Source organism: Oreochromis aureus, linkage group 6, assembly GCF_013358895.1.
Source record: "Oreochromis aureus strain Israel breed Guangdong linkage group 6, ZZ_aureus, whole genome shotgun sequence".
Taxonomy (NCBI): Eukaryota; Metazoa; Chordata; class Actinopteri; order Cichliformes; family Cichlidae; genus Oreochromis; species Oreochromis aureus.
The window spans coordinates 5,711,559-5,738,184 of NC_052947.1; the positions used below are offsets into that span (position 1 = coordinate 5,711,559).

At 41.1% G+C, this 26,626-nt stretch overlaps 3 protein-coding genes across 6 annotated transcripts; 2 read left to right on the top strand and 1 right to left on the bottom strand.

Annotated features, from left to right (window-relative positions):
* The first annotated feature begins 2,609 nt into the window (after nucleotides 1-2,609).
* acta1a (actin alpha 1, skeletal muscle a) lies at nucleotides 2,610-7,464 on the top strand. The gene is made up of 7 exons (XM_031741352.2): nucleotides 2,610-2,845; nucleotides 3,990-4,129; nucleotides 4,341-4,665; nucleotides 6,062-6,223; nucleotides 6,374-6,565; nucleotides 6,678-6,859; nucleotides 6,984-7,464. Exons 2-7 carry the CDS (start codon nucleotides 4,001-4,003, stop codon nucleotides 7,125-7,127), a joined length of 1,134 nt encoding a protein of 377 aa, XP_031597212.1. The 5' UTR covers nucleotides 2,610-2,845; nucleotides 3,990-4,000; the 3' UTR covers nucleotides 7,128-7,464.
* A 997-nt stretch (nucleotides 7,465-8,461) lies between these two features.
* Nucleotides 8,462-19,800, top strand: ccsapa (centriole, cilia and spindle-associated protein a). Of its 4 annotated transcripts, XM_039613112.1 has the most exons (5): nucleotides 8,462-8,545; nucleotides 11,461-11,552; nucleotides 12,999-13,393; nucleotides 14,941-15,293; nucleotides 15,690-19,800. In XM_039613112.1, the coding sequence occupies exons 3-5, from the start codon at nucleotides 13,027-13,029 to the stop codon at nucleotides 15,867-15,869; spliced, it is 900 nt and encodes a 299-aa protein (XP_039469046.1). In that variant the 5' UTR covers nucleotides 8,462-8,545; nucleotides 11,461-11,552; nucleotides 12,999-13,026; the 3' UTR covers nucleotides 15,870-19,800. The 4 variants fall into 4 exon arrangements, with proteins under 4 accessions (XP_039469046.1, XP_039469047.1, XP_031597214.2 ...); XM_039613113.1 differs by lacking the exon at nucleotides 11,461-11,552 and having other exon boundaries at nucleotides 8,474-8,545; XM_031741354.2 differs by lacking the exons at nucleotides 8,462-8,545; nucleotides 11,461-11,552 and having other exon boundaries at nucleotides 12,829-13,393.
* An 826-nt stretch (nucleotides 19,801-20,626) lies between these two features.
* On the bottom strand, nucleotides 20,627-25,745 carry cdc6 (cell division cycle 6 homolog (S. cerevisiae)). The gene is made up of 12 exons (XM_031741326.2): nucleotides 25,566-25,745; nucleotides 24,205-24,588; nucleotides 23,724-23,987; nucleotides 23,437-23,636; nucleotides 23,045-23,193; nucleotides 22,710-22,816; nucleotides 22,441-22,580; nucleotides 22,253-22,353; nucleotides 22,008-22,075; nucleotides 21,724-21,902; nucleotides 21,389-21,529; nucleotides 20,627-20,976 (listed from the first exon to the last, which is right to left on the bottom strand). The coding sequence occupies exons 2-12, from the start codon at nucleotides 24,575-24,577 to the stop codon at nucleotides 20,884-20,886; spliced, it is 1,815 nt and encodes a 604-aa protein (XP_031597186.1). The 5' UTR covers nucleotides 24,578-24,588; nucleotides 25,566-25,745; the 3' UTR covers nucleotides 20,627-20,883.
* Nucleotides 25,746-26,626: the final 881 nt, after the last annotated feature.

Consider the following 26,626-nt stretch of genomic DNA (forward strand, 5'->3'; position numbering starts at 1 on the left):
TTCAAACTGTATGTAGTATGAAACAGGGTGAACTATTCCCTCTCAACCAGCTGCTGTTTTGCACACATGCTGATGCATCATTAACAATAATCTGTTCACCTTAACGATGCCTTTTCTACATTGTTCCCCTACATACATGTAGAAACTGAAGGATTTGCCCTAAATATGTTTTGGACTTTGCTTTTAAGGGTCAATGTTTATCCCATCACTGGACACTATCAGCCTTAATATTTTTAAATAATCAGTGTTAAGTCATATAACATTTAACTGCTGTTTTTCGGGAATGTACGTCTATGGAATAATTTCTCCTGAGATTTCAGGTCCCAGCTTTAAGTGTTTGTACTTCAGCTCCTTTCATTTTTTCAAATTCAAATGACTTTCTTCTATGCATGTATTTTACCTGCTATTTCTGATTTGATGTACCAACTTAAATATTTCAGTTGCAACTGTTCGCTTCAGCTGCTTTCAAGCCATTTGGTACATCTTTGTGTCCTCATTTTTAATGTCAGCCATTACTGTAATAGCAGTAGTATTTGAAAATAAAGACATTTACAATATGCTTCATCAAAATTACTTTATTTTCTATGATTACTATATATTCTTCAACTTTAAACATTTAACTCCTTCTGCTCCATTTGCTCTGTGTGACATTATTTATCCCCTACAGTATGGGGTCAGCACTCATACTCTCATATTCTCATTCATTCGCTAATGTGATTCCCTTAATTTCAGTAAATGACTAAAATAACACTTCGAATGATTTTAAAGGACTTTTCCACAAATCCAAGCAGATTTTTGGAAAATTATGTATCTGAATTTCAGGAGCGGGACCACGCCTCCAAACACGCTCCTTCTGGTTGTCATCTATATAGGTTCCCCCAGTTCTGCAACTGTTCATTCTCGTTTACGTGCCCCACCTTCCCTCCCTCCTTGTTCTCAATTCTTTAACTTCTTCACTTTTATTTAGTACATGGGGATCTGCCAGGCCCGGGAGCCGTCGCCAGTCCCCTTCAAGGCCTTCCCCAAACCGCAGCTCAATTCATGTCCAAGCATTCACCTGTACCTACTAAAACACTGTTAATCCTAAAATGAGGACGTGGGCCCAGTTGGTGAAATGAATTTTTTCGTGTTTAGGTGTTCTACTTTCCGGTCTTATTAACTTGTTCAGTTTATCATCAGGCTCTTTTTAAGAAGTAGAAAGCAGGCAGTTGCTATCAGCTCTGTGGTTGTATTAACCATATTATGTTTATTAAAGGCAAAACCATTGCTCCATATTTTGATAGCATCTCCTATAGAGGAGTGAAGGTTTCTCATAAAGTGTCAAGAGGCTGGTTTTGGTCAACTGGTTTTGACCTTTTGCCTGCTGCTGAGGCAAGTCAGAAAATAACTTTCTCAAAGAATAGAACAATATTAACTGTATTAAAGAGAGGCATGTCTGTCTGAATCTTGTCTGTAAGAGTGAAGGCATTTTAACACCAAATGTTTGAGTGACATTGTCTTCACATTTGGATTCATGATTACAGTCTTGTGTCAAGTCATCGTCCATTTAAAAACTGGCCTCACTCCCATGAATCTTGACACCTCAGCGGAGCTCACTTAACAGTTGGATAAACACAGCCGGGACTATTGGCTCAGTTTTTGTCCCTCTGAGGATTTTTGTCTTAGTTTGCAGCTGTCCAGAGTGTTGGAGGTCCCGGCCTTTCTTGTTTTAAAAAGCAGAGCATGAATGTCTGCTGCTTGTACATAGAAGTTCAAACTGAAAAACACACCTCAGAAAAAACTCGGACAAATCTCAGGCAAAAGCTGAAAATGAATCTCTAATCGTTATGACAATGATAAAGTTTGTTTTTTTTCTAATATGAATTGTCCTGAGTTGTCCTGTTAAACTTTCATTTGGGGGCATCTCCAGAGGTAGAATGGGTCCCCTGCTAATCCCCAGCTTCTGCAATCTGTGAAGTGTCCTTAGATGACATACTGAACCCCATATTGCCCCTGATGCGCTCATCAGTGTGTGCATGATAGCTAAAAAGTGCTTAAAGTGCTTAGAGTACAGTGGCATGTGAATGGGTGACAGAGCATTATGTAAGTGTAAAAGTGCTTTGAGTGCTCAGTAAAAGTAGAAAGTATTACATGGGGGGGGGGTCCTGTAACATTTACAGCAACATTTTTTACTTTTTAGTGTTTTTATTCGGATAATAATTTTGCACTTCCTTTAAAAATTCACACTTCCTGTGATAAATCAGATGCTTCAACATAATTGTTGAGCTTTGAATTTTATCTTCTTCCACTTCTCATTTAATGTGCTGTTTGTTTTCTGTTTTTTTAACTGTCACTTTCGTTATGCCTTCACTTAAAACACAAAAAAGTAAAGTCATTCCTCGGTTAAAATACTAATAAGACATGAAACACTAAAAAATGAAAAAGCTTTGAAGTACTGAATGGTTTGTGTGCGTGTACTGTGCGTTTGTGTAAGTAGCAGCAGTTATTCTACAGGTGACGGTCGGTGCGTCGCGCTGGTCTAGCTCCATACACGGGCTCGTGCGCTCCGCGGCAGCCTCGCGGGGACTTCCTCTCCATATATGGCCCAGCTGGCCCGCGAGGCTCTACATGCGTGCATGCGACGACCCTCGCGCGCGACCAAATATGGACGAAGGGCCAGTTGAATTCCTATCGAATACTCGGACATTCCAAACTACTGTCTGCTGAGGAGGGAAAAAAAGCTCTCCGGGTGGTATGGAGCAGAAGGTGTATATAAGGACCGCGGTGGTTGTAGCCTGTCACCCCAACACCAGCTGGAGCAAGCAGCCAACAAGGTTCCCTCAGTGACAGCCTGAGACACGCAGAGGTAAGCGGCTTGGAGGAGAGAGGTTCCCTGGTGGAGAGAGGGTTAATAATTGTAGCAGTAGTTAGGTGGAGTTACTGTTAATGGAGACTGCCTTCTTACTAGGTTAAGTGAATGAGACAGATGGGAATAATCTGGATTTAATGGTCAAGTGAAGGGAGCTGGCAGTGAACCACAGTCTGCTTAATCTCAGGTTTTGTTGCGACAGGTACTTAATGGAAAGACTGAGCTAGATCTGTTGTGTTCAAATGCTGTTAGAGATTTGTAACACTTGTAACTTTAGCTTGGAATACAATGTGTATTTTAACATTTTATGATGAAAAGTGATAATAACAAATGTTGTAATAAAACTGACATGTCTATTCGTTTATTAATATTTATGATAATCAGTTACAAGTACGTTAGTTGACACATATCAGCACATCAGTGCTTTTTGCTTTAGTTTCAGTGTTTACTAGTGAATAGAAAACACTGAATCCAGAAACAATACATATACTTTTTAAATCAACTTTTGAAGGATGATTCCTTTACAAGGGCACTATAATGCATATCAAGAAAAGACAAAAACAGATTTTGAAGTTTATGGGGAACATTTGAAGGCATCATTAAACTAATGGGGATTTAATAGCGTTTCTGTTTGCAGCTTAATGACTTTGTGTCATGGCAGGTTGTGTAAACTGTTATGACACAATCTAAACACTGGAGGCCTGAGAGAGGAGACGAGGAGAAGTTATAGTTATTAGCATGTGATTATTAGTGAAAGAGAACAGGGGAGTCAGTGGTAGTAAAGCACAGTGTCATACACTTTTTTGGTCATTTAGTTCATTTTAGTGTAATAATTTATGTTTATTATATAACCAAAGAAAGAAACCAAAACGTTATTACATTTAAAAACTGCTTGGAATTAACATCAACCTAAAACTTTCAGATTAGAAACAGTAGGCTGTTGAATTTTTAGTCAAAATTTTAAAAAGGCAACAAAACATACTCAACAAAGTGACACTAGTATTAGCGTTAAAATAATTTGTCTATTAAGAGAAAATTAAATTAATATCTAACATGCAACTGGTGTGTTGTACAGTGTTTTAAGTGCTGCTGAGTAATCCTGCTGTACAGAAATTCATCACACCTGACTTTCCTCCCCCAGAATCCGCAGACATGTGTGACGACGATGAGACCACCGCCCTCGTGTGCGACAATGGCTCCGGCCTGGTGAAGGCTGGCTTCGCTGGAGATGATGCTCCCAGGGCTGTGTTCCCCTCTATTGTTGGTCGCCCCCGTCACCAGGTATGCAAGGGCAACAAATTTCACCAAAAAAGGAAACTGATTCTTGCTTTTCTTTTTCTTACGTGCCTTGCAGTGTATCTTAGACCTAGTTCTTTACAGAGAAATTGCTGTTTGAAACTCTTGGACTCATTATATTACCACAAATTAAATACAGACATCAATATATATAAATATACATTTCAGACCTAACTTGCTTTCCTCCCCTCCTCAGGGTGTGATGGTCGGTATGGGTCAGAAGGACTCCTATGTGGGTGATGAGGCCCAGAGCAAGAGGGGCATCCTGACTCTGAAATACCCCATTGAGCACGGCATCATCACCAACTGGGATGACATGGAGAAGATCTGGCACCACACCTTCTACAACGAGCTGCGCGTAGCTCCTGAGGAACACCCCACCCTGCTGACTGAGGCCCCCCTTAACCCCAAAGCCAACAGGGAGAAGATGACCCAGATCATGTTTGAGACCTTCAGTGTCCCTGCCATGTATGTGGCCATCCAGGCTGTGCTGTCCCTTTATGCTTCCGGCCGTACCACTGGTGAGTCTGAGCTTCACAGAAATACAAGCTTCCATGTCTTCAAGACAGTATTTCTTTTTCATTTAAAAACACTAAAGAAAAATCAATGATATCAATATTAGACTGTCAATTTATCACCAAAATTATTTGTGCTCCATAATGTTTGGGAACAAAGCCATACTTTTTTGTAGTTTTGCATCGGTACAACACCACAGTGCATTGTAAATAAAACAATCAATATGTCATTGCAGTGCACACTTTTAGCTTTGATTCAAGACGTTTTCCAAAGTTATACATGAACACTTTTTATACACAGTCCCCTATTTTCCAAGGTTCAACATTAATGAGACAAAATAACATGAATTTAAATATAAAGACACTTTTTATTACTTAATATTGCAACAACTATCTACCGGAAGTCCAGAACCTATGAACATCATAGGTGTTTCATGGACAAATGTTGTGTTTCCTCCCTTGAGTTCCTCTGCTAGAGCTTTACTGCAGCTACTTTCAGTTGCTGCTTGTTTGGGTTTTTATAAAGTTCAATTTTGTATTTTATAATAGAAAAGGGTGCTCTGTTGGAATCAGGTGACTGACTTGCCCATTGAAGAATATCTAATTTCTTTACATTGAGTAACTGTTGGGTTGCTTTTGCAGCATGCTTTGAGTCATTATCCATTTGCACTTTGTCTGTCTGATCATTCCGGCAGCGTTTAGCTGAATATGAGCAGCGATTATAGTCCCGTACACTCCATAATTTATTCTGCTTCTTCTATCAGCAGTCATACGATCAATAAACAGTAGTGGCCCGGTTCCACTGGCAGTCATACATATCCATAACGCTGCCTCCACCATGTCAGACAGATAACATGGTATGCTTAGGATCATGAACTTTTTCCCTTCTCCTTCCCATCATTCTGGTACAAATCAGATTTTTGGGGGCGTAATGTGCCAGATGTTTTAGATGTTGTCTGGCAAACTCTAATCTAACGCTCCTGGTCTTGGGTGTAATCGGTGGTTTGCACTTTGTTGTAAAACCTCTGTATTTCCATTTGTGAAGTCCTCCCTTGATTGGAGAGTTTGACAGAGTTTGACAGTGTTACACCACATCAGTGTCCTTGACACAAATTAACTGCAGAATGTTTGTCCCAAACATTGTATTGTTGAAACAAATAAATGATTACTATGCTGCTTTTTTTTCATTTTGTTTAATGTAAACTGGATGTTTTGGGGTTGATTTTTGGGACAAAAAAGATACTTAAAACTGTCTTTTAAGCCTTCCAATGAAAAAAACAAATGTGGACATTAGAAAGAAGCAGTGATTGTTAGCACTCTGTACCTTTTCATGTGACTCAACACATGCGTCAGGTAGAAACCTCTGTCAGCTTCTCCATAACTCTTCTGTTTCTGCTTTCAGGTATCGTGCTGGACTCTGGTGATGGTGTGACCCACAATGTACCCATCTATGAGGGTTATGCTCTGCCTCATGCCATCATGCGTCTGGACCTGGCTGGTCGGGATCTCACAGACTACCTCATGAAGATCCTGACTGAGCGCGGCTACTCCTTTGTCACAACTGGTAAAATAGCACAAAATAAAACCAAATGGTTCAAACTCAGGACATTACGTCCTTTTGCTCACTTGGATAAAATTATTTTATTCATCTTTCATTTATTTATTATTCTACTCTGCAGCAGCTTGAAATATGACCTTTGCCCTCTGTTTGTAGCTGAACGTGAGATTGTGCGTGACATCAAGGAGAAACTTTGTTACGTTGCTCTGGACTTTGAGAATGAGATGGCAACCGCAGCCTCCTCCTCCTCTTTGGAGAAAAGCTATGAACTGCCTGACGGTCAGGTCATCACCATTGGCAATGAGCGTTTCCGCTGCCCCGAGACCCTCTTCCAGCCCTCCTTTATCGGTGCGTAGCATCAACACTATTCATCTGAGACAGTGTAACAACTTTCCTTTGAAAGATCACATTGTCATTTCATTGTGTTTAACCTGAACCTCTCTGCTGTACATCTACACAGGTATGGAGTCCGCTGGTATCCATGAGACAGCTTACAACAGTATTATGAAGTGCGACATTGACATTCGTAAGGACCTCTATGCCAACAATGTGCTGTCTGGCGGGACCACCATGTACCCTGGTATCGCTGACCGCATGCAGAAGGAGATCACAGCTCTGGCTCCCAGCACCATGAAGATTAAGGTACAAAAGCAACACTGACTGGCACAAGACAGAGTATTGGATCACTCACCTTACATACTATGACAATGATATCTGAGGTGCTAGCAGGCAATAAAATTTGTCTCATTTTCTTCTACTTGTGCAGATCATTGCTCCCCCTGAGCGTAAATACTCAGTCTGGATCGGCGGCTCCATCCTGGCCTCTCTATCCACCTTCCAGCAGATGTGGATCAGCAAGCAGGAATACGATGAGGCCGGCCCCAGCATCGTCCACCGCAAGTGCTTCTAAACATGATGCGTCCAAAGCATCAGGTTCAGGATACAGAGCAGTAAGAAGCTGCTGTCCTAGAACTGTGAAACTTCATCCTCTCATAGAGAGACCTTTGATTTCCACCAGCGAGGATCATGTCACGTCTAACCTGTACATAAGTTATTTATTTTTTCTTTTATGTATGTCCTGTTTCGAATGTAAATGAAGATTGGTGTGCATATATGAGTGTTGGCTTCGAGGTACGACACACACCAGCTCGGACCAACTACATTTAAAAAAACCAAAGAAACAAGAACAAAAAGACCAAAAAAGAAACAATCCATCAAAGCAAATAAAAGCCAAAGATTTTTTTCAATTGTGACTGTGTTGTCTGCTCATTCTGATTCAGAATATTTGTGGATGTTTGTTCATTTCATTTTACTGGTCTTTTGGATTTTTCCATTATATTCTGAACATTATGACTCTCACACAAGAGACTGCACATAAACTTTGTTTGAATAAAATCTGTAAACAATAATTTATTACCACATATATCAACCCTAACGTAGTCTAAAATTTACATACACATATGCGGCAGCATACCAAAAAATTAATTTAAGTCATCCAGCTCCAAACACAGCAGTGAAACGTCACTGATAGTAATCTTTATGAGGTGTTTAAAGCCTTGAGACAAACACAGAGTTCAAGTTCAAGAGCTGAAATAAATCCAGTAGTTAACCAGGATAAACAATACGCTGACTTTCTTCTCACCCCAAAACAAAGAGAATAAATATTGTCTTGGATATTGAGTGACATATTGTAGTTTCTACAAGGTGGTAAAATAGAATTACATTCCCAAGTCCCTATTTGTAAAAGCGAAAACCCAAACATCACTGGATCTTGTTAGGCTGTGGTCCTGGCCCTACAAGAGACCATTTGTAAATAACCTTTTATTTAATTTAGTTAGGGGTTTTGTTGTTGTTATTGTTTTCTCCTCATATTCTCCTCATTGACTGCACTGATGGAGACAGAACACGCATGCGCGGTCTGGTGGAAGCGTCTCAATGTAAAATCATATTTCATTTCATATCAGTCTAGTACAGTTCTGTTATACTTTAATCTAGACCGGGATAAATAATAGACGAGCTCCGGATGGCCAGGATATATATTTCAAAATAAAGCTTCCGACCATCTAAACTGAATGGTTTTTGCCTGTTATCAACCTGAAAGCTATAATATGAGCAAAGTAGAAGATTTTATCTTGAATATCCTCTTGATTAATCATGTCCCTGGGATGTTTTAAAGCACTTGTTTGAAAACCAAAGCCGGAAGTTGTATGTATTATTGCTGCTAGCTTTCTAACTGAGCTCGGTGTTTGGTGTCAGTAAGCAGAGCGATGCTCGCCGTCTGAGAGACGGGGTTTAAATCAAACGGAGCCCCCCTGGTACATAAACTTGGTGAGTAGATATATTCCTGACTTTAATACCCAATCAGACTTTAGTCTGAGCATTTAAATGACCCCGTGTTTACAAACGAAGCTGAACGCAGCGGGCAGGTGAGGAGAGCGGCTGTGAACATGGCTGTAGCCTGTTTTCACTCGGTTTGGCATTTCAAACCTCAGGTTTACACACTTCATTGCGTTTATTAACTTCAAAATACATCGGAGCTACAACGTTTTGCTCTGCTGTGTGTTTACAGACTAAAATCTTTAAAAATGCTGTGAGCTGGGGTGTGACTGACAGAATGAAAGGCTTTATAACAAGACAGTGTGTTTCAGTTACAGAAAAACACATCGGGAGATATGCAGTAATCAGACAGTGGCATGATAATATACACTGAACAGGTTTTGTCCTCAGATCGGATACAGGCCAGCTTAAAAAATCAAATATTGGTTTATTTTTACTATGAGTAACAACAAGTGTTAATGTATAGAAAGAAAAGGAAAGTGCATGTAGGCGTGTAGACTAAAATAGACTGGATGTTACTGGTCGTGTGGTGTGAGTGAGTAATGGCTGTAATACAGCCAGTTGTAAAGCTGTAGTAAGCCTCAATCCTCCCTGCTCTCAGGGTAATCTGATGTGGAGCGAGGTGGGCGGGGCTTACAGGTAGACTACACCTGGCAGAGGTACGTCACCAGGTTTTGCAGGTGAATCTCGAAAATAAAAATTAAAAAAACAGAAAATGTAAACACTCAATAGGTTTTATGTTATCCGATACGTTATCTATATATTTTTACTGAATATGGCCAGAGCTTTAGATGAAATCAAGAGTTAAAGCGTTTCATATGTTATAAATGTTTTGTGTTCATATGATGCATTAAAAAGAAGTCACAGGGAAAATATCAGTTTTTGCATACATGGTTATTAAAGGTCCAGTCAGATGCTAACCTCTAATGGTTTTCCCTGATCTGTGGCTAACAGCAACTACCTGCAGACGTGGATGGGTGGATGATGGTATCATGGCTGTTTTGCAGTTTTTGACAGGAAAAAAATGCTTTGATACATGAAAGACAATATTATTATTGTGCATTCATTTTGTTGGACTCAATTATTTTAGCACTGTTGCCGCACAGCAAGAAGGTCCTGAGTTCAATTCCACCATCAGGCCGGGGTCTTTCTGTGTGGAGTTTGCATGTTCTCCCCGTGTTTGCGTGGGTTCCCTCCGGGTACTCCGGCTTCCTCCCACCGTCCAAAGACATGCAGTTTGAGGGGATAGGTTAATTGGATAATCCAAATTGTCACTAGGTGTGAATGTGCGAGTGAATGTGAGCGTGAATGGTTGTCTGTCCCTGTGTGTTGGCCCTGCGACAGACTGGCGACCTGTCCAGGGTGTACCCCGCCTCTCGCCCTATGACAGCTGGGATAGGCTCCAGCGCCCCCCGCGACCCTGAAAAGGATAAGCGGAAGCGAATGGATGGATGGATGGATCAATTATTTTATGTGTTAATGCGTTCAAGCCAAACTGCCGCCTGTCCTGACTCATTACCAGTCCCTCAGGAGGCTCTCTGAGGTTCATTCCACCTGGGTTGAACTGAGCCTCAAGTATCTGGTGCTGACTGTTTGGCATCTAGCTACTTGAATTCAATTCTGGATGTATTACGTACATAGTATCATACATTGTATATCCATGTATAATGGCTGTTGTAAATTTAAGTCTCTTTGTCATTAAAGCAAATGTTTATAGTTGTCCCTCTGTCCTTCTGCTAATGGGCACTATTCAGAAAACACAGTGACAGCTTTGTTAATGTAGCAGCAGAAGAACAGACTGATCAAAACCTCTTAATGGAAATCTGAACCACAGTGAAATGTGACACTGTGATGCAGCACAGGGTTAATATCCACCAGAGCTCTGAGCTGACGTGGAAAGTAAAAGAAAAAGAAATGCCAAATAGATAATTGGGATGCAGCTTTTAATTTACCTTTTAGTGAAGTGGATTAAAACATTATTATTCTATTAACAATGGAATAATCCTCAAAGGTACTTTTTGTAATTGCCTTCTGCAAAATTCAACTCAATGTTTTTGGATGCTTGTTGCTGTTGGTGTACCTACTATCCACATTCTTGTAAATAAAAATGTGTTGACGGTTACTTGCCTGGTAAACAGAGGTTCCCTTTACTCTAATCAGCCTCTTCTGGTACACATTTGATATTGTTTAGAAAGTACACCCAAGCAAATAATGCATATTTGGGATATAAAGTTAGAGTTTTTGCATCTTTACATTCTGTTGTTGGCTGTAGGGCTGCAATGATTCATCGAGTAATTCAAATAGTTTGCATAAATCTTTTGCTTTGATGCTTCGTTCAGTGCCTGGCTCTGTAGTGCACAGATGTGTTAAACAATGTAAACGTGAGTGTTTTAATGTGGATCTTGAGTGTGTTTACACACTGCGAGGGGCAAAGAAGTGGAGTTCCTACTGAGATGCTGAGCTCAGGTGGAGTGAAATAAAACGTGTTCCTAGCATCCAAAGCAGCAGCGCTGTTGCTGTGATCACCTTTAAAATCTTTACTGGGAAAAAAACTAGCTCCATCCACACATCTTACAGACAAAAATGTCCAGAAGTTGTACTACAATACACAGATGAACTGTTTACTTATAATTTAACCAGTCTGGTATGAGACTGGTATTATAAAGCCTGCTGATGGCTGACGGCAGCCATCATATTTTACATGGAAGCATACCTGCAGCAAACACGGGTGAGTCTAAAGAGGGGTAAATACAGTCAATGGGGTTTTAGTTGAAGGTTTAAAACTAGTTATTTTGCAATCATGTTTTTTGTATTGAGCCTTAAAAGTTTCATGGACTTGATTTCTCAATCAAGATAAAGCCTCCCACTCTCAACAGTAGTTCTCATTCCACTTCATCTTCACCCAGGTTTTGTTCTGTTTACCATTCGGACAGTCACCACTAGCCATCTGCGGTGGCCGTAGCTCAGGAGGTGGAGCAGATCATCTACTAATCGCCAGGTTGGTGGTTTGATCCCTGGCTGCTCCGGTCTGCATTCCAAATATCCTTTGGGAAGATACTAACCACAAGTTAATCTCTGATACATCCATCGGAGTACGAATTTGTGTGAATGTTAGAAAGCACTTTCAGCATAGAAGAAGTGCTTCTATGAAGTGAATGAGGTGTGTTATATAAAGCTCTATAGAAACTGGTCCATTTACTATAACACCATCTAGAAACTAGCAGGACTTTGTAGAGCAGCCCAGATATTTCTGTATGTTCCCCAGGAAAGGAACTTTCCCTACAGGATGTCTGCTTTGAGGGGAGAGAAAAAACTCAGTGTAGCTGCTTCTGAAAACTGGGGCATGGATCTTGATGCTCATTGGTTAAATTCTTGTCAGTAACTGTTTCTTTGAAAGTGCAGCCACCTAGAAGAACAACAAACAGCAGACTTTTAACATTAGTATGAACACTGCAAAAGTTAAAGAATGCTTTGCAGTGGAGTTGCTTTTTATTTTTATTTTTTTTATAGTGTGAAAAATCATCATTTCATTATGCTTTAAATAATTTTATGACATATTTATTCAGGAGTGACCAGGATTCATGATCTCTTTTGTTTTTTCTTTCTCATCTTCTTCATCTGCCTCCTCCACCACTAATCTCTCCTTGTCATCTCTCTCCATCCCATCCTCTTCCTCCTTCAGCAGTTTGATTTCATTCTCACGTCGCAGGAGTTTATTTGCTCAGTGCGAGTCTGCCCACGTTAGGTCCACTTGAAACACTTGAAACAAAGTTTCACTAACAGCCCGTGAATAGCGGTGAACAGGAGCTAACAGAGACAAAAACAGCAGTGCTTATTGACAGAAAATCACAGATATCCTCAACAACTCACCTCAGTATCACTGACGTTGACTCGCTGACAGTGTAAGGGATAATATTCAGGCCGAGTCAATACCAAAATGTAATAAAAATCAGGTAAATACCAAAATTTTGTAGGGCTTCAGCTCTCGTCCAGTATAATGTGAGAGGTTGTTGATAAGATGATGATATAAATCGTGTGATGTTGGGTAGAATGTCAGGGTTACACTTCACAGCATCAGTAAACAAGTAAAGGGAAAGTGTTTTACTTCCTCTGATAGAGAATATACCTTGTTTGTTTACTCGTAGTTGCCATAGTTAACTGCATCTTCATAATGTTTAGTGGATTTTTCACTATGTGTTAGGATTATTAACAACAACAACGAATGTTGAATATGAAGCTGCCAGGCAGGAAAAGAGGAAGACCAAAGAAAAGATTCATAGATGTAGCGAAGGACATGCAGAGGATTAGTGTGAAAGCAAAGGATGCTACTGATAGGAAGAGACTCTCAGTGGTGACTTCTAATGGGAGCAACAAGAAGAAGAAGACGACGACCAAAGAAAAGATTGCAAATTTGTTTCAAACTGTATTTTATGTCGCCTTGCAGTGATTGGCACCAGGCAATAACAAGAACCATGGTGACCAAGAAAGTGAGGACAGAATATATGAAGAAGTTCAGGGACCCCAAATGGGAGACGTTTTCTAAATGCTATGAGGACTCTGTGAAGTACCGTCTGTCTCGCCGGGTGATAGAACATTCCCACAAGCCCTGGTTCTGGGAGGGCTGGGACAGCGGCTCTGACTCCAGCGGCTGGTCAACACCAAGGCTGACCAGGAACAAAGTGGTTCCTCTGTCTCTCCCGCTGCCGCCCATATCCTTGGAGGTCAAGCAGAGGTTGTTGGAGTCAAAGACCAGTCCTGTGCAAAAGCCACCGTACAAGGATGGAGAGACTGACGTGGGGGACCGGGACGCTGCGGTTGTAGATGTGGCACAAACCACAGGTAAGAGAACGGGTCACCAAGCAGAAATTCTAAACATATGCTTGATTAAGTTTCTTAAATGTGATTAGGCGCTGCTTCTCTCCCTGGCAAATGTTTTAAACAAATCGTAAAAATTTCTGCTTTGGACAAGACATCAATTTGGTTTCCGAGACTTTGTGTCATAGCAAGTGTACATTTTCCAGAGAATTGCAGTTTCTGATTAATATTCTTTCAATTAACTAACCAAATAATTGACTAGCAGTAGCTCTGATAATGACCATGTCAATCATGAAGCGGCAAAAACTGCAGTTCCGGAAGTGGCCACTTGAGGCTGGCTCCAAAAGTGAGTTAGTGTCTATACTTGTGTTAAAATGTTAAAACTTCACAGCTCTCAAATGATTTTTTACTCCATGGTCCATTGATCAGTTTTTTCAACTATATAGTGGGGAAACTTTTTTTAGATAGATAATTCTTTTGAACAATGGCAAGGCTGAAATGTAGGCGTGGCCATTTGACCTTGCCATAGAAGTTTCAGTTACATTCTAGTATTTAATTAGTCTTTTATTGTTTTTGTCTCTGCATCATAATTGTACAATTTAGGGCTCAGTTTCCTAATCAAGCCTTCTAGCATTAACACATAACAGCATTCCCAGTCTCTCATACAAACATGGTCTCTTCTCAAAATAAGAAAACAAACCCATCAGGTGACATCGCCCATGTCCCTCTCAGGCACTGCTATACCATCAGGGCTAAACATTTTTTGATCCTCGGCTGTACTTGTCAGCAAGCAGCATGATGCTTATGGTACACATTGGACCTGCTAAACATGAGTTGCTTAGCTTCATTGTTGCAAGGATGTTGACATGTGGCTCAAAGCCCTGCTCTGTCTCAGTGCAGCCTCACAGAGCTAACCTTGTTTTACTCTTCTGACAGTTTAGTCAAAAATAATTGTTTAAGTCAATCATCAGGTGAATAAACTTAAGTTGTAGTCCTGGTTAATGATACTACATTAACTTAAATGCAGTGTATTTTGTCCTGAAATGCACAAAACTAACTGTAGGAGAAGAAAGTGACCATGTTTGCATTTGTGGTTCAATTTCACCTTTTCTTTTTTAGTCTTCAGAAACAGTTTGTAAAAATCTAACAGATGGTATTTTTTGTGAACCCTTTGTAAGCATCACTCTGACAGTACGAAGCACAAAGGCTGGTTTACCTCAAGAGACAGCAGTGCTATAAATATTTGGACTGAAAGTTCAGCAGTCAGATGGGACTGTTTTTGCTGAGACACTGAGCTTAAAGATAAAGGATCCATTGTGTGCCTTTGACATTTGTAATGTCTGCATTTCAGACAGGAGAGTGTCAGGAAGCCTGCTTATCTCTGAATTTCCAGTCACAAATAATTTCATATAGATTCAGACACAGCAGCGCTCTGCAGGGTCACTGTGGAGCCATTCAGCTCCATCGAGTGGTTAATTGGTATATTGGCTTAGTTATTTAATCTGTTTGTTCAGTCAGCAGATCTCAGAGGATATATAAACGATTTCACTGTTTCCTGTGTTCTTGTGAAGCAGCAGTTGTAGAAAATGGTGTGAATGAGGCCGGTGGCAGTTCTGTGGCGGTGGCTCCAACAAACAGCGCACCCTCAGACGACACACCCACAGACAACGGGCCAGCCGACTCGGTGTCTTCTGATGGGGAGCCAGTAAACCCAGTATCCCGACGGCAACGCCGCCGCCACACGCCACGCTCTGAGCAGCCGCACCTGGACAGTTCCCAAGATGACAAACCAGCCGTGATCCGTAAACCGCCGAGAGCAAAGAGCACGCCGGTGATCAGCACCAAGGAGAAGGAGAACCAGAGACCATCCAGCCGGCTGGACTGGAGCGAGAGACAGATGGAGGTCAAGAGGACAACCAATGATGTGAGCGCTAATCTCAGTTGAGATATTGCAGCACTTTCAGAGCCTTTAAAGCTCAGTGCTCATGGCAACAACAAATATACTTTACTCTTATGACCACTAGCAACTTTTCAGAATCAATAATCAATAATTTGACTGTTTTTAAGTTATACGTTAAGATTTAAAACACCATTATATTTCAAGAGACAGACTTGCTAACTAGAAAAAAACACGTAGCACATTACCAGCCTTTTTCTTCAGGCCCGTCCTTGGTAGTGCAGGGGTCCTGCAGAGCAGCTCGACCTCATTCACAGGACAGCAGAGAAGTGAAACCGTGTTACCGAACACGCGGCAAACATGAATAATAAAACGCCGGTGTAGCTTTCGGAAATGACTCCTCTCTCTGGTTTCTCCTCACAGAGTCACACTTCTGATGCCTGCGTTCAGACCCGCAGGGAGTCTGACAAGCGGAGCTCCAGGCTGGACCGTCGGCGGGCTCGATCAGCTGACCTGGAAAAGATAAGACGCTCGCAGCTGATGGTGGTGGACGACCGCTGGATGACAGAGTACATGCGCTGTTTCTCCGCCCGGCTTAGGTAGAAATGGGATCCACCTAGAATCCCTAAATACTAAGTTTCCTTACGTGCAAATATCAGGAGGAAATCATTTCTCATTTTAATTAACAATACAGAAAGAGAACCGTGTTGCCACAAGCAAACACCGCTCACTGCATTGTCTCCTTAGTTGACAGAGAAATAACAAATAAAGTGAAGAAGTGGGAAGAGCTACTGATTTAGATCCAGTTGATAAAGTTCTAAATAGTTTATGAACATCAAGTTTAAAATTTTAGCTTTCTGTACATGTGTAATTACAAAAAGTACCTTTAAACATTTTATAATAAAGATCAGAGATTAGATTCTTTTAACAGATTTGGAACTATTTTTACATATATCTTTGGGATTTCAGTAATGAAATGACACGAAACAAATCTAATTAACTTGAAATTAATTTAATTCCCTTCTGTCTGGGATCTTAGATAACTTCTCTCAGTTACTGGGTGAATTAGCACTTCAGCCAGGAGGGTCTCACTCCTCATATGAGAAAGGAACAGTGTTACACGAGTGTGTCTGATCATTGAGCAGCAGAGTTATCAGCTAGACTGCAGCGTCCTTTGGAAGATGTTTGATGTAAGATGTGCCCTTACATCAACGTTTATCTGCATTCACAACCTTGCTGCTTTGGCTTCCTGATGGAGACAAAAAGCTCTTAAAAGCAACTGTAGCAGAGGATGGACACAGCTCGCAGTTGTTTATGGCGCCCCCAAGTGGTCAGAAGCTGCAGCTTTAAGCGCTAAAATGCTCCAACGCTCTTTTTTTTAAATATTTTTATTGAGTATTTGTGGATATAGTTTACAAAGAAAAAAAAGAAGACGGAAAACACAAACTGTTTACAATGAATACAAAACAGAACTTCTCATGTTGGAACATTGTTTTCCTCTCTTTATTATTTACCAAACAAGCAACGAGAAAAAAGAAAAAACACACACAAAAAAACAAAAACAGAAAAATAACAAAAAGAGAGAAAATAAATGAACCCCCCACCCCCCCCCAACAAAATAACAAAAGCCACAACCCGGGAGGGATGATGGTATTAACTAGCCCTTTCCATAAGAACCACACAGAAGTTAGCTACACCATCACTGAGCTTCACGTTCCCGTTAAGACAGACAGACATCCGACCACTATGGAGAAGCAAATCCGTTAGTCAGCTGGAACATCCTTAAGTTGAAGTTTAGAGAAGTTTTCCAGAAAGAGACCCCAAATTTTATCAAATGTGCCCTTTTGGTTCTGGATGGAGCAGTGGATCTTTTCCAAACTGAGACACGACATGAGATCAGCAAGCCACCGAACATGGGAGGGCGGGGCAGCAGCCTTCCACCTCGTCAAAATAGCACGCCTAGCCAAGAGGGAACCAAAGGACAGCACCCTGCGCTTTGCTCTGGGAATATCCTTATCATCCTCTCCCGCTTTACCAAAGAGAGCAAGTAAGGGGTTGAGAGCTAGTTTCAGGCCGGTAGCCTTGTTCAAAGTGCAGAAAACCTCCCAAAAATTTGCCAGGGCAGGGCAGGTCCACCAATGCTCTTTTTAGTTAATTTCATCTATGCAATAGGTGTACAGAACATTTATTATGACTTGTGATGGTATGGTATAGCCTTTCCCACGTCTTCACTTGATGCCACATTACACGGGATTATTTATGATAAACTAACGAGACAACAGGAACAGTGTTTTTTTGCTCCAGCATCCTGTCAGAGCGAATCGCTGCTGTCGAGAGAGAAAGAAAAATACTATCCTTAAATTTCAGACTAAAGCCCATTTATGCAAAAGTACAGTTATTAACCATCACCTTTCTTTAATTTTCTTTTTTTGTTGTTGTTTTTCCCTACGACAGTAACGATTGGATCTGCAGGAACAGTTCAGATTTCTGTTTCTGAACACTTTCAGATGAAATTGACTGAACTGTGTTTCTCTGGTGGGGTTTTTTGTATGAGAATGAACAATAAAATGACTCTTTCTTAGATTTTCTATACATATATCTACAAAAAAAACCCCACATCCACGTCACTTTTGAATGTATTTAGTTTCTCAGCATGAAAGAAAGCTCAACTGATCTGCTTTCATTTAGAGCTCATTTCCAACACAAATTCTGTTTTTCAGTTCTCTCTCATGAAGCCAGCTGTGTGTTTATACCTCAGAGAGTTTGATCGGAGAAAGGCCCAAACTGGAATTTTTGATATCTGTGTATTTTGGATATGAGGAGTTGAGCTTAGATTAAAAGAAGTTAGAAACACATGATATGTCAAATAAAGCTCAAATCTAAGGTATTTTTACAGAAAAGGTTAGTATATTAAATTGTAATCATTGTAATAGATCTAAATAGATCAGGTAACTGTTAAGCATACAGTATGTTTATTGCAGAGTGTAGTTGGTGTGTTTTCACTTTGGGCAGCTTCTTTTTTTTAAATTGATTTTTAATCAGAAATAACCTGCGATTTTGACACAGTGTGCAGTGAATACTCCACAGGAAAAAAGCTTTTAGGGTAATTACGCAAAACTAGATGCTTCTAAAACTTTTAAGTGAAATGAGGAGCAGTCATTAAGAAGTATCGCTCTACTGCTGTCACTCTTATTTTTTTAAAGACAACCAGAACGTATCAGAATTCCAGTTTAAATCCAGGCGTTTCTGCAGTGTCCTGGTCCACCAGGGCTGAAACAGAGACCTACATGTTTCCATCAGCATGAAGAAAAGCGCACGTGTTAAAGCGTTCTGAGTTTGTGGCGTCTGTTATTTGCTGATTTTAACTCAAGATTGTAAATACACTGTGAGGTCATGGCTGTGTCTCATGACTCAAACTGAGGGCTAATCGTCATTATGTACCAAGTTTACAGTTTTGCACTCAAATTCGCTGAGAATGCTTGTCGTTTTCACACCAACCGAACCTCTTCACCCTGAATGTTCACAGCTCTTTGTGTTTGTCCTGACACCACAGGAAGACTCTAGTATTTTCTAACACGTCCAACTTTAAAAACCAGTGTTTGTGCTGTAGGTGGCGACGAAGATGTCCACACACTTTACTGAAGTAAAAGCACTAATGGTAAAAAAAAAAAAGACTCACTCGTGACTAAATGTTTTGTTGTGTAAGAGTAGCAAGTATGGTTTCGCAATTAATATGTTTGTCAATTGACTAATTCTGTTAGAGCTGTGAGAAAAATGAAAACATCCCCCTCTGAACTTGAAACAAATCTGTCACATCCAGTAAATATCATACCCTAAAGCCTGGGTTTACTAAAAACTAGCCAAAATAAAAACAAAATATAGTATGAGTGCACAGGGTTCAGATATCAGAGTTCAGAAAGTTGTAAAGCTTCATCCATGTGCTCAAAACATGTTCTATCTAAAGTACATGAGCGTTTGTTTCTGCGTTGCTTCAACCTGAATGTGTTCTCTTTGTCGGTCAGCGTGAACAGTTAACATCATTTTCAGCATCACTGAGAACAGCAGCTATCACATATAACACGAGGCATAATGTGATGTTAAAACTGAGGGCACTCAGAAACCGAGTGATTGTAAACACAGCTGTTAAAGACCTCAGAGTGAGAGTGGGTAAACGTACCTGTAGAGCTGCTGTGGATGCAAAGGTCATGCTTTGAAACATATGAATGTCGAGACAATCACTAGAAATTATTTGAGGTGATTTGAAAGTGAAAAAAACCTAAATATGTAACACTTAAGATAAGCGGTCATATAGAGTGGATGTAGGTGGACTTGGTGTAGGAGAAAATGTCGCTTTCTTGTGTGGTTTACCAGCAACAGATACGAAGAAATGTGTATCATATGTCTGAGTATTTAATCCTGTTGACATATTTTGCCCACTGTATTTGTATTTAGAAACATGCACAGGTTATATTTTCATTCACTGTAATGCATTGCTGTGAATAAATTATTTGAATAAAATCTGATTTGAAGAGTTGATTTGTGTGCCTTCGTGGTTTGTTAACCAAGTCTTGTAATTTCACCTGCATTTCTCCAGGTTGCACGGCTGAAAACAGTGCTTATGTCATTTTCTTGATTTCATTTGTTTTACAACTTAATATTCGCTGAGTAAAATATCACTGATGTTTGGATCCTTTCTAATATTTAGGTTCAGGGAAAACGCACTTTCTGACTCTTGAGCTCTAGAAGGAAGAGAGTTCACCTTCAGCCATGAAGCCAGTGTTCCCACTTTACATTTAACCAAGCTGAATATGGACTTTTGCTTTGAATTAACATTCTGGGTTTATAGAGCTCTTATTAATGGAGCAACTGTGACCCAATCCACCCATTTTATTTCCAGCTGCTGAAATATCTGTGTACTGGGATAGAAACATATCTTTTAAGCATCGGTGTATTCAGGGGCTCCACAACTTTGAGCTTTATTCTGCTGATTTGTGGACAAAGATGTAAGGTCTCAGTGAAAACTAACAGCATCTTTAAGGAACAAAAAAAGGAAATCTGTGCAGACCGTTCTTCATGTTTACGCTGGAAGTATATGCAACATTCCATAATATAAATGGAAGTATGAAATAAATAAAATCTTGTTCTCCATGTTATCCATTATTCAGATTCTACACATCACATTATTCAACTTCTTACACCCGAGCTGAGTAACTTTACCTAAAATCTTTCAAAATGCCTTTGGAACAACATCTACAGACTCAACTGATTTCAGTGAATGAACATTTGTCCTCAGTTATCAATTCAAATATAGCGGGAGAATTTCAATGCACGGGCTAAATGAGACAGGTGACACAAGCAACAGCAGTTAAAACAGCTTCACTTTTATTTAAAGCATAAACAGGTTTCAAAACTGAAACAGTTCATTTGATGTAAGCTCAACATTCTGAACTCAACTGAGCGTCATTAAAACTGTACAAATTCCCAGTAAAAATGAGAAACAAAAAATGTCTTTGAAGAAAAAGAAAAAACAAACAAACAAACAAACAAAAAAAAAAAAAACTTTGGCTCATTGTGCAACCTTAAAAATGAGTCTTTAAAAGAGGGAACGATCACAAGATCACGAGGGGAGCCCTCCAGCGAGGATGCTGCCCAGCAGCGTTCGATCCTTCAGAGCATTTTCGACATCTTTCTCCTCGATCTTCAGGAACACCTGCAGAAACAGACACTTTGATCAGCCACGTTCCCCTCAGTGTCTTGTTCCCTGATAACAAACTCAAAACTCGGTATGAATAAAATATAAAAAGGTGGGAAACATCTTTAATGAAACCATCTCTCAGGATGGAACAAAATAAACAAACATCTCCTCTCTAAAAATATCTCACAACATGTCTCAACGTCAGCAGTTTATCGTTTAATGAGAGCAGATGTCCAGAATAACTAGAATATGAAGGATGACCAAATATGCATTCATAGCAGATAAACAGCTTTGGAGAGACACTCCTGCAGAGTTTTGTGTGTTTTTGAGGTTAACAAACATCTAAAACAACCCCTTCAGTTTCATTTTTAAGCAACAGAGGTCAAACACTGCACTGCAGAGCATTTCCTCGTGAAGCATCAGGTACCTTAGTGAGACGAGCCTCTTTGGCTTTCTTCAGGGCAAAGATTCCTTGACTCTCCAGCAGACTGCAGAGCGACAAACACTCGCCCTGACCCACTCCAGACACCTGCCTCTGAGCGCACAGGCGGCTGTAAATCTCATGGAGCTGAAACACAAATGCCCACAGTCAGGAAACACCACCATCACTCAACCTTAAACAGTCAACGTCAACTAAAAATAAGACTTAAAGAAAGAACAGTCACAAATTCATAATCCAGCCTCAAAACCCAAGTATTTACCTGAAGTAGCAAGACATGAAAATAGAAACAGATTTATATTAAACTAATATCAGCAGCTCACCTTTCCCAAGCCGATCTCTTTGCTCTTTCCATTGCGGATGAGCAGCAGCAGGCAGCACACCAGCAGCTTCTGCTGCAGAGGGAAACTCTCTCCCTCTGAACCGCTGCTCTGAGACGCCATGCGGTCGCCGTAGACCTCCGACAGCACTCTCGCAACCTGCGGCAGGCTGACCCGGGACGCTGCAGAACACCCAGGACAGGAAGTTTCCAGGTAAGATTCCACCAATCAGCTGCCATGTGACTTCCATCATCATCAGTTTTAACTCAAAACATTTCACAACTCACCTTTACTTTCACCCTTTGGATCACTTGCTTTTTTTCTCTCATCAGACTCTACAATCTCAACTGCTCTCCTGAAATCAGAAACCGGAAAATCGTTTGAATGACATTTCACAGAAACTCAAAGAATCTGCACAAGGTCTCCCGAGAGCGGAAACAACTAAAATGCCTAAACGTGTGCAGAATTTAAATGCAAACACAGAGACATGATTCCCTAAAAGGTTAAAGAAAATACAAGTCCAAGCATTCACCTGCAGATGTCCAAAGCTTTCCTGGCGTCTCCCGACACAGCTGAAACTTTCCTGGCACAGAACTGAACTGCAGAAGCGTCGAGGAGCCCTTCAGCCGACGCCTGAGGAGAAGAAGACATGGCGCTGATTAAATGAGAGTGATCTATAAGGTTTCAGCTTAAACTCTAAGTCACACAGACCACATTTACCTGTACAAGTCTGTCCTGTACAATGACTGTGAGCTCCTCCCGGCTGTAAGGAGGGAAGTGCAGCAGCAGAGGGCGACACTGGGGACGAGCCTGCAGTCTGGGCAGGATCCGGTCTGTCAGATCCAGAGCGTTTGCAATACCTGCAAAGACATCACAGTGGTCAGCATGTAGAACAGATACTAAGATTTTTTTCAGAACACACTGCTTTCTGTCTACAAGACACAAAGATGTGAGAGCTGGTGAATTCGGGATATTTGTTGAGTTCTTACCGATGAGACAGAGGCGAGACTTTGGCAGGTAGGGCCACTCAAAGATTGTGTAGAGGACGTCCTGGGCTTTGCTGTCCAGTTGATCCATCTCATCCAGAACAAGAAGCCTTAAAGGAAAAAAAAAAAAAACCAAACAGACCCAATCAGTATCTCAGCAGGCAGTAATTAGTTAATATTTTAAAAACATCCCAAAAGGGACTTTCAACCAGCAACTTTTTAAAAAGAATATCTTTAGTAGATCGTTTGCTCTAAAATTCTAAAAAGCCACACCCTTTAGTCATCTACTGTATACTTCCTTTTTCAAGTAAATGTATGATGAGGATTTGTTGACTCACACAGTGGGCCCCGGGGCTGTCAGGAACCTCTGCAGTCCGTTCTGGCCGCCAGATGCCTTCAGTTTGTCAGCCAGCAGTGGAAAGACGGCATGGGAGCTCCTCAGACTCATGCAGTTCACCATCACCGTCTGTACTGACGACAGTTCAGCCTGAAGGGACACAAAATGCAATCAGTTACTGACAAAACTTCAACCCTGGCTGTTACGTAGACAATCAGGGAACAGATTATTAGCCTGCACTCAGACTTTAAACTTCCACTTTAAGACCCTCAAACTCTGGAAATGAAGCCTGTGGGGTGCTGCTCAAACTCCAATCTTACTGCAGTAACTGAAAGTCGCCAGCAGGTGTCCTAAAGCACTAAACATGACAGACTACAGACTCCTTTGGCTCACCTTCATCTCTTGCAGCACACAGTTGAGGCAGGCTGTCTTGCCTGTTCCCGGGGCTCCAGAGATGTAGAGGCTGCCGGGGACATGCTGAAGCACTTTGTCCTCCAGGAAGGACCGGATGGAGGTCCGCTCGGCCTCTCGGGACATAAGGCGCTCAGGGATGGCAGTGTGGAGCGCCTGCTTCACACTCTGAAACCTCAACTCTGGAGAAGAAATGGTGATAATGTAGTGTAATATAATATAAGTGTGGAACAAAAAAAGAAGAAGAAAAAAAGAACTAGAGTTCTTACTTTCTCCAAACAGTCGAGCAACGGGTGGCTTCTTGTTCAGATTTTTATGGATGGGGCTCCCAGTAGGCGTTTCTTCTCGTTTCGGAGATGATTTGGCAGTGGAAGGGAGCGTCTGTTGCCCCAAGGATGGGATCAGCTGACGCCGAGCCTGGACCGGTGAGTTCTCATCAAGGCCGAGTTTTCGTGGTGAGGCCAGGCTCAGCTTGCTTTGTTTTGTAGGTGAACACTGCAGGGATGTGCCAAGGTTGCAGCCATTGTCATCACCTTGATGGAGAAAAATGAGAAGTGTTGTTATTTGTTATGACTCAAGGCTGGCTTTTTAGGATCTGAAATTTTAATCCTGAATTGAAGATTTGCCATTTAAATTCAATTCACATTTTTTAGCCTAGAGGTACTGAAGGTGAACCATTATTAGTTATTAGTGTACAGAGCTGCATGAAGTAGTGGAACAACTGAAGCTTCTGAATTCACCGTTCAATACCTGTGCGCTTTCGAGGGCTGAGGGGAATCCGGCTTTGGAGACGAGGGGAGGAAGGTGCTGGTGGCTGTGCCGAAGTGTGTCTGGGTGAGAGAGAGGACGAGAGGGCGACTGGCCGCGTTGAGGAGAGAGGAGCGGGCTGGTCTGTGTAGCGTCTGGGGGACAGTGGGGTGGACAAGTTAATGGGACGTCTTGGGGGGAGGGGTCCGATCCGGGTCAGCCCCGGGGTATGGGGCTGAGGTTCAGGTTTGGCTGGTGACACAGCTGGGGACTTCTGGGGCTCCGGCTTCTTGGAGTGGGAGGAAACTCTGCAGGATTTACGTCGAGGGAACTGAAGTGTGGGCTGAGCTCGTCCCTGGGAGCGTGTGCTGGGCATTTTGGATTCACCTAAACAAAGACAACATGTTTAAGCACCTAAATATGACACATGGTTCAGACGTCATTTAAATATTAAAAAAATATTAACCAATGTTTTGTTTACCTTTTTTTATATATTTATATATGCATGAACAGAGCTGTGGCCAGATAAATATGATCTGTGAAGATTAAACACTGATGGGATTCCGTTGAAGTGCGTGTTCCCATTTGGAAATACATAAACATGTACTTTAGTGTAAGGACCACCAAAAACAACAAAGCTAAACATGTGCTAGAAGACTTTCGACTGATTCACAGGCAAATTACCTCTAAGCCTAAATTTCACGTGTATCTTAGATAGCATAAAGTGAATTTCCGGGGAACTTATACGTGTTTGAGTGGAATTGTCTGCTGTGGGTCTTGAAAAATGGGCAAAGGCATTTCAGAAACAATCGTGTCCCCAAATAAACCTTGCGTTCATTGGTTGTACAGATCTGTTCGCATATAGTCCCTCCATGATTTGCTGTCCTATAAAAGCTGTTCAGTTGCTCTAACATGCTACTCAAACACGAGCCATTAATCACGTAACTTTGTTAAAATTCAAAATCGCAAATAAAATCGTAGCATTGCGCTTATTACTACACTAACAGCGCAAATTAAATTTGTTATATTACGTGATTCCTGAGCTAACAGTTACCTATAAACAGGAAATAATATATTGTGCTCCACTAATGGCGCCAAACAAAGGCCTCGGCCTTTAAATATCCGAGTTACCACTTTGACCGAACAGTTTTGTAAATCTAAAATATATGCTGGTTGTCTATAAATGACTCCGAATGCATTTATTTGCAAATACAAGCAAGCGTGTAAAGTTAACTGAGATATTTTTAAGAGTAGTAGCAAATCGACTCTGGAGAGTAGACTACAGTAAGTCAGCTCTCTTCCGCCCGTCCATTATCAAATGTATTTTTCTTTTAGTTAAATGAGCGTGTTGGTAATAAACGTACCTCTTAAATTAAGTTGATAGAAGTCCTCTCGGTACAAAGCAAAACGTGTTTTCTTTTCTCTCTGGCCTCCCGAACAGCGCTTGTCCGCCGGTAGACTGAAACCAAACTTGCGCCAAATCTCCAGCAACTCTTTCTAGATCAGCTGTCTTTCCCGCCGCTGCCCTCTGATTGGCTTAGCTGAGTGAAGCTCATTGGCTAAAGCGTTACGGACGGATGTTACGTCAATGTTACGTACCCCAGTCGGTGGCGGGAGTTTGAACACTGAGTACTCTTTTGGCGCAAAGTGAATTTCCCGGGAACTTATACGTGTCCAAATGCTGGCATATTTACCTGTTTCTCCAAAATAATTCACGTTATGGAAATAATCAGAGTAAACTATTTTAACTGCCATATCACTGCACTAAAACAATAACACAAAGCATTAATAATATATACAATATAAAGCATATAAATATATATTTTTAAATACATACAATATGTTTTGGACATTACTACAAAGACACATTTTGCTCCTGATTTGCCATCAGCATTTTTTGTTGCCTTATTCAGAACTGAAGATAAGTGTCGATTATCTTTACCACTTTACCTTTAGTTAAAGTGGGGAATGGTGGTAGCACTGTTTTCTCACAAGGAGGTTGGGTTTGAATCTAGCCAGGGGCCTTTGTTTGTGGAGTTTACATGTTGTCCCTGTTTCTGCAGCGGGGGGGGGGGTTAATCCACTCACCTCTTTTCACTGCCCGTGTGTTTATATACCACTGGAATATGTTGTTCGATTTTGTCTACTCTCTCCCATTGCTAGTTTATCATCCCTGTTCTCCCCTATTTTTTTGTCTTTGCCTTCACTCTTAACTGGTTATGGCAGATAAACTCCTCCCTGAGTCTGGTTTTGCTGGATGCCAAATACCTTCCGATTGTCATTTCCCCTCAACTACTGTGGACTCTTTACCTCACAGTAAAACAAACCCCAAGGAAGCTTTTGTTGTGAAATAAAAACAAAACAAAACTACAACACCAAATAGAAAAGCTTGATAAAATGAATACAACATGAAACCACAAACAAC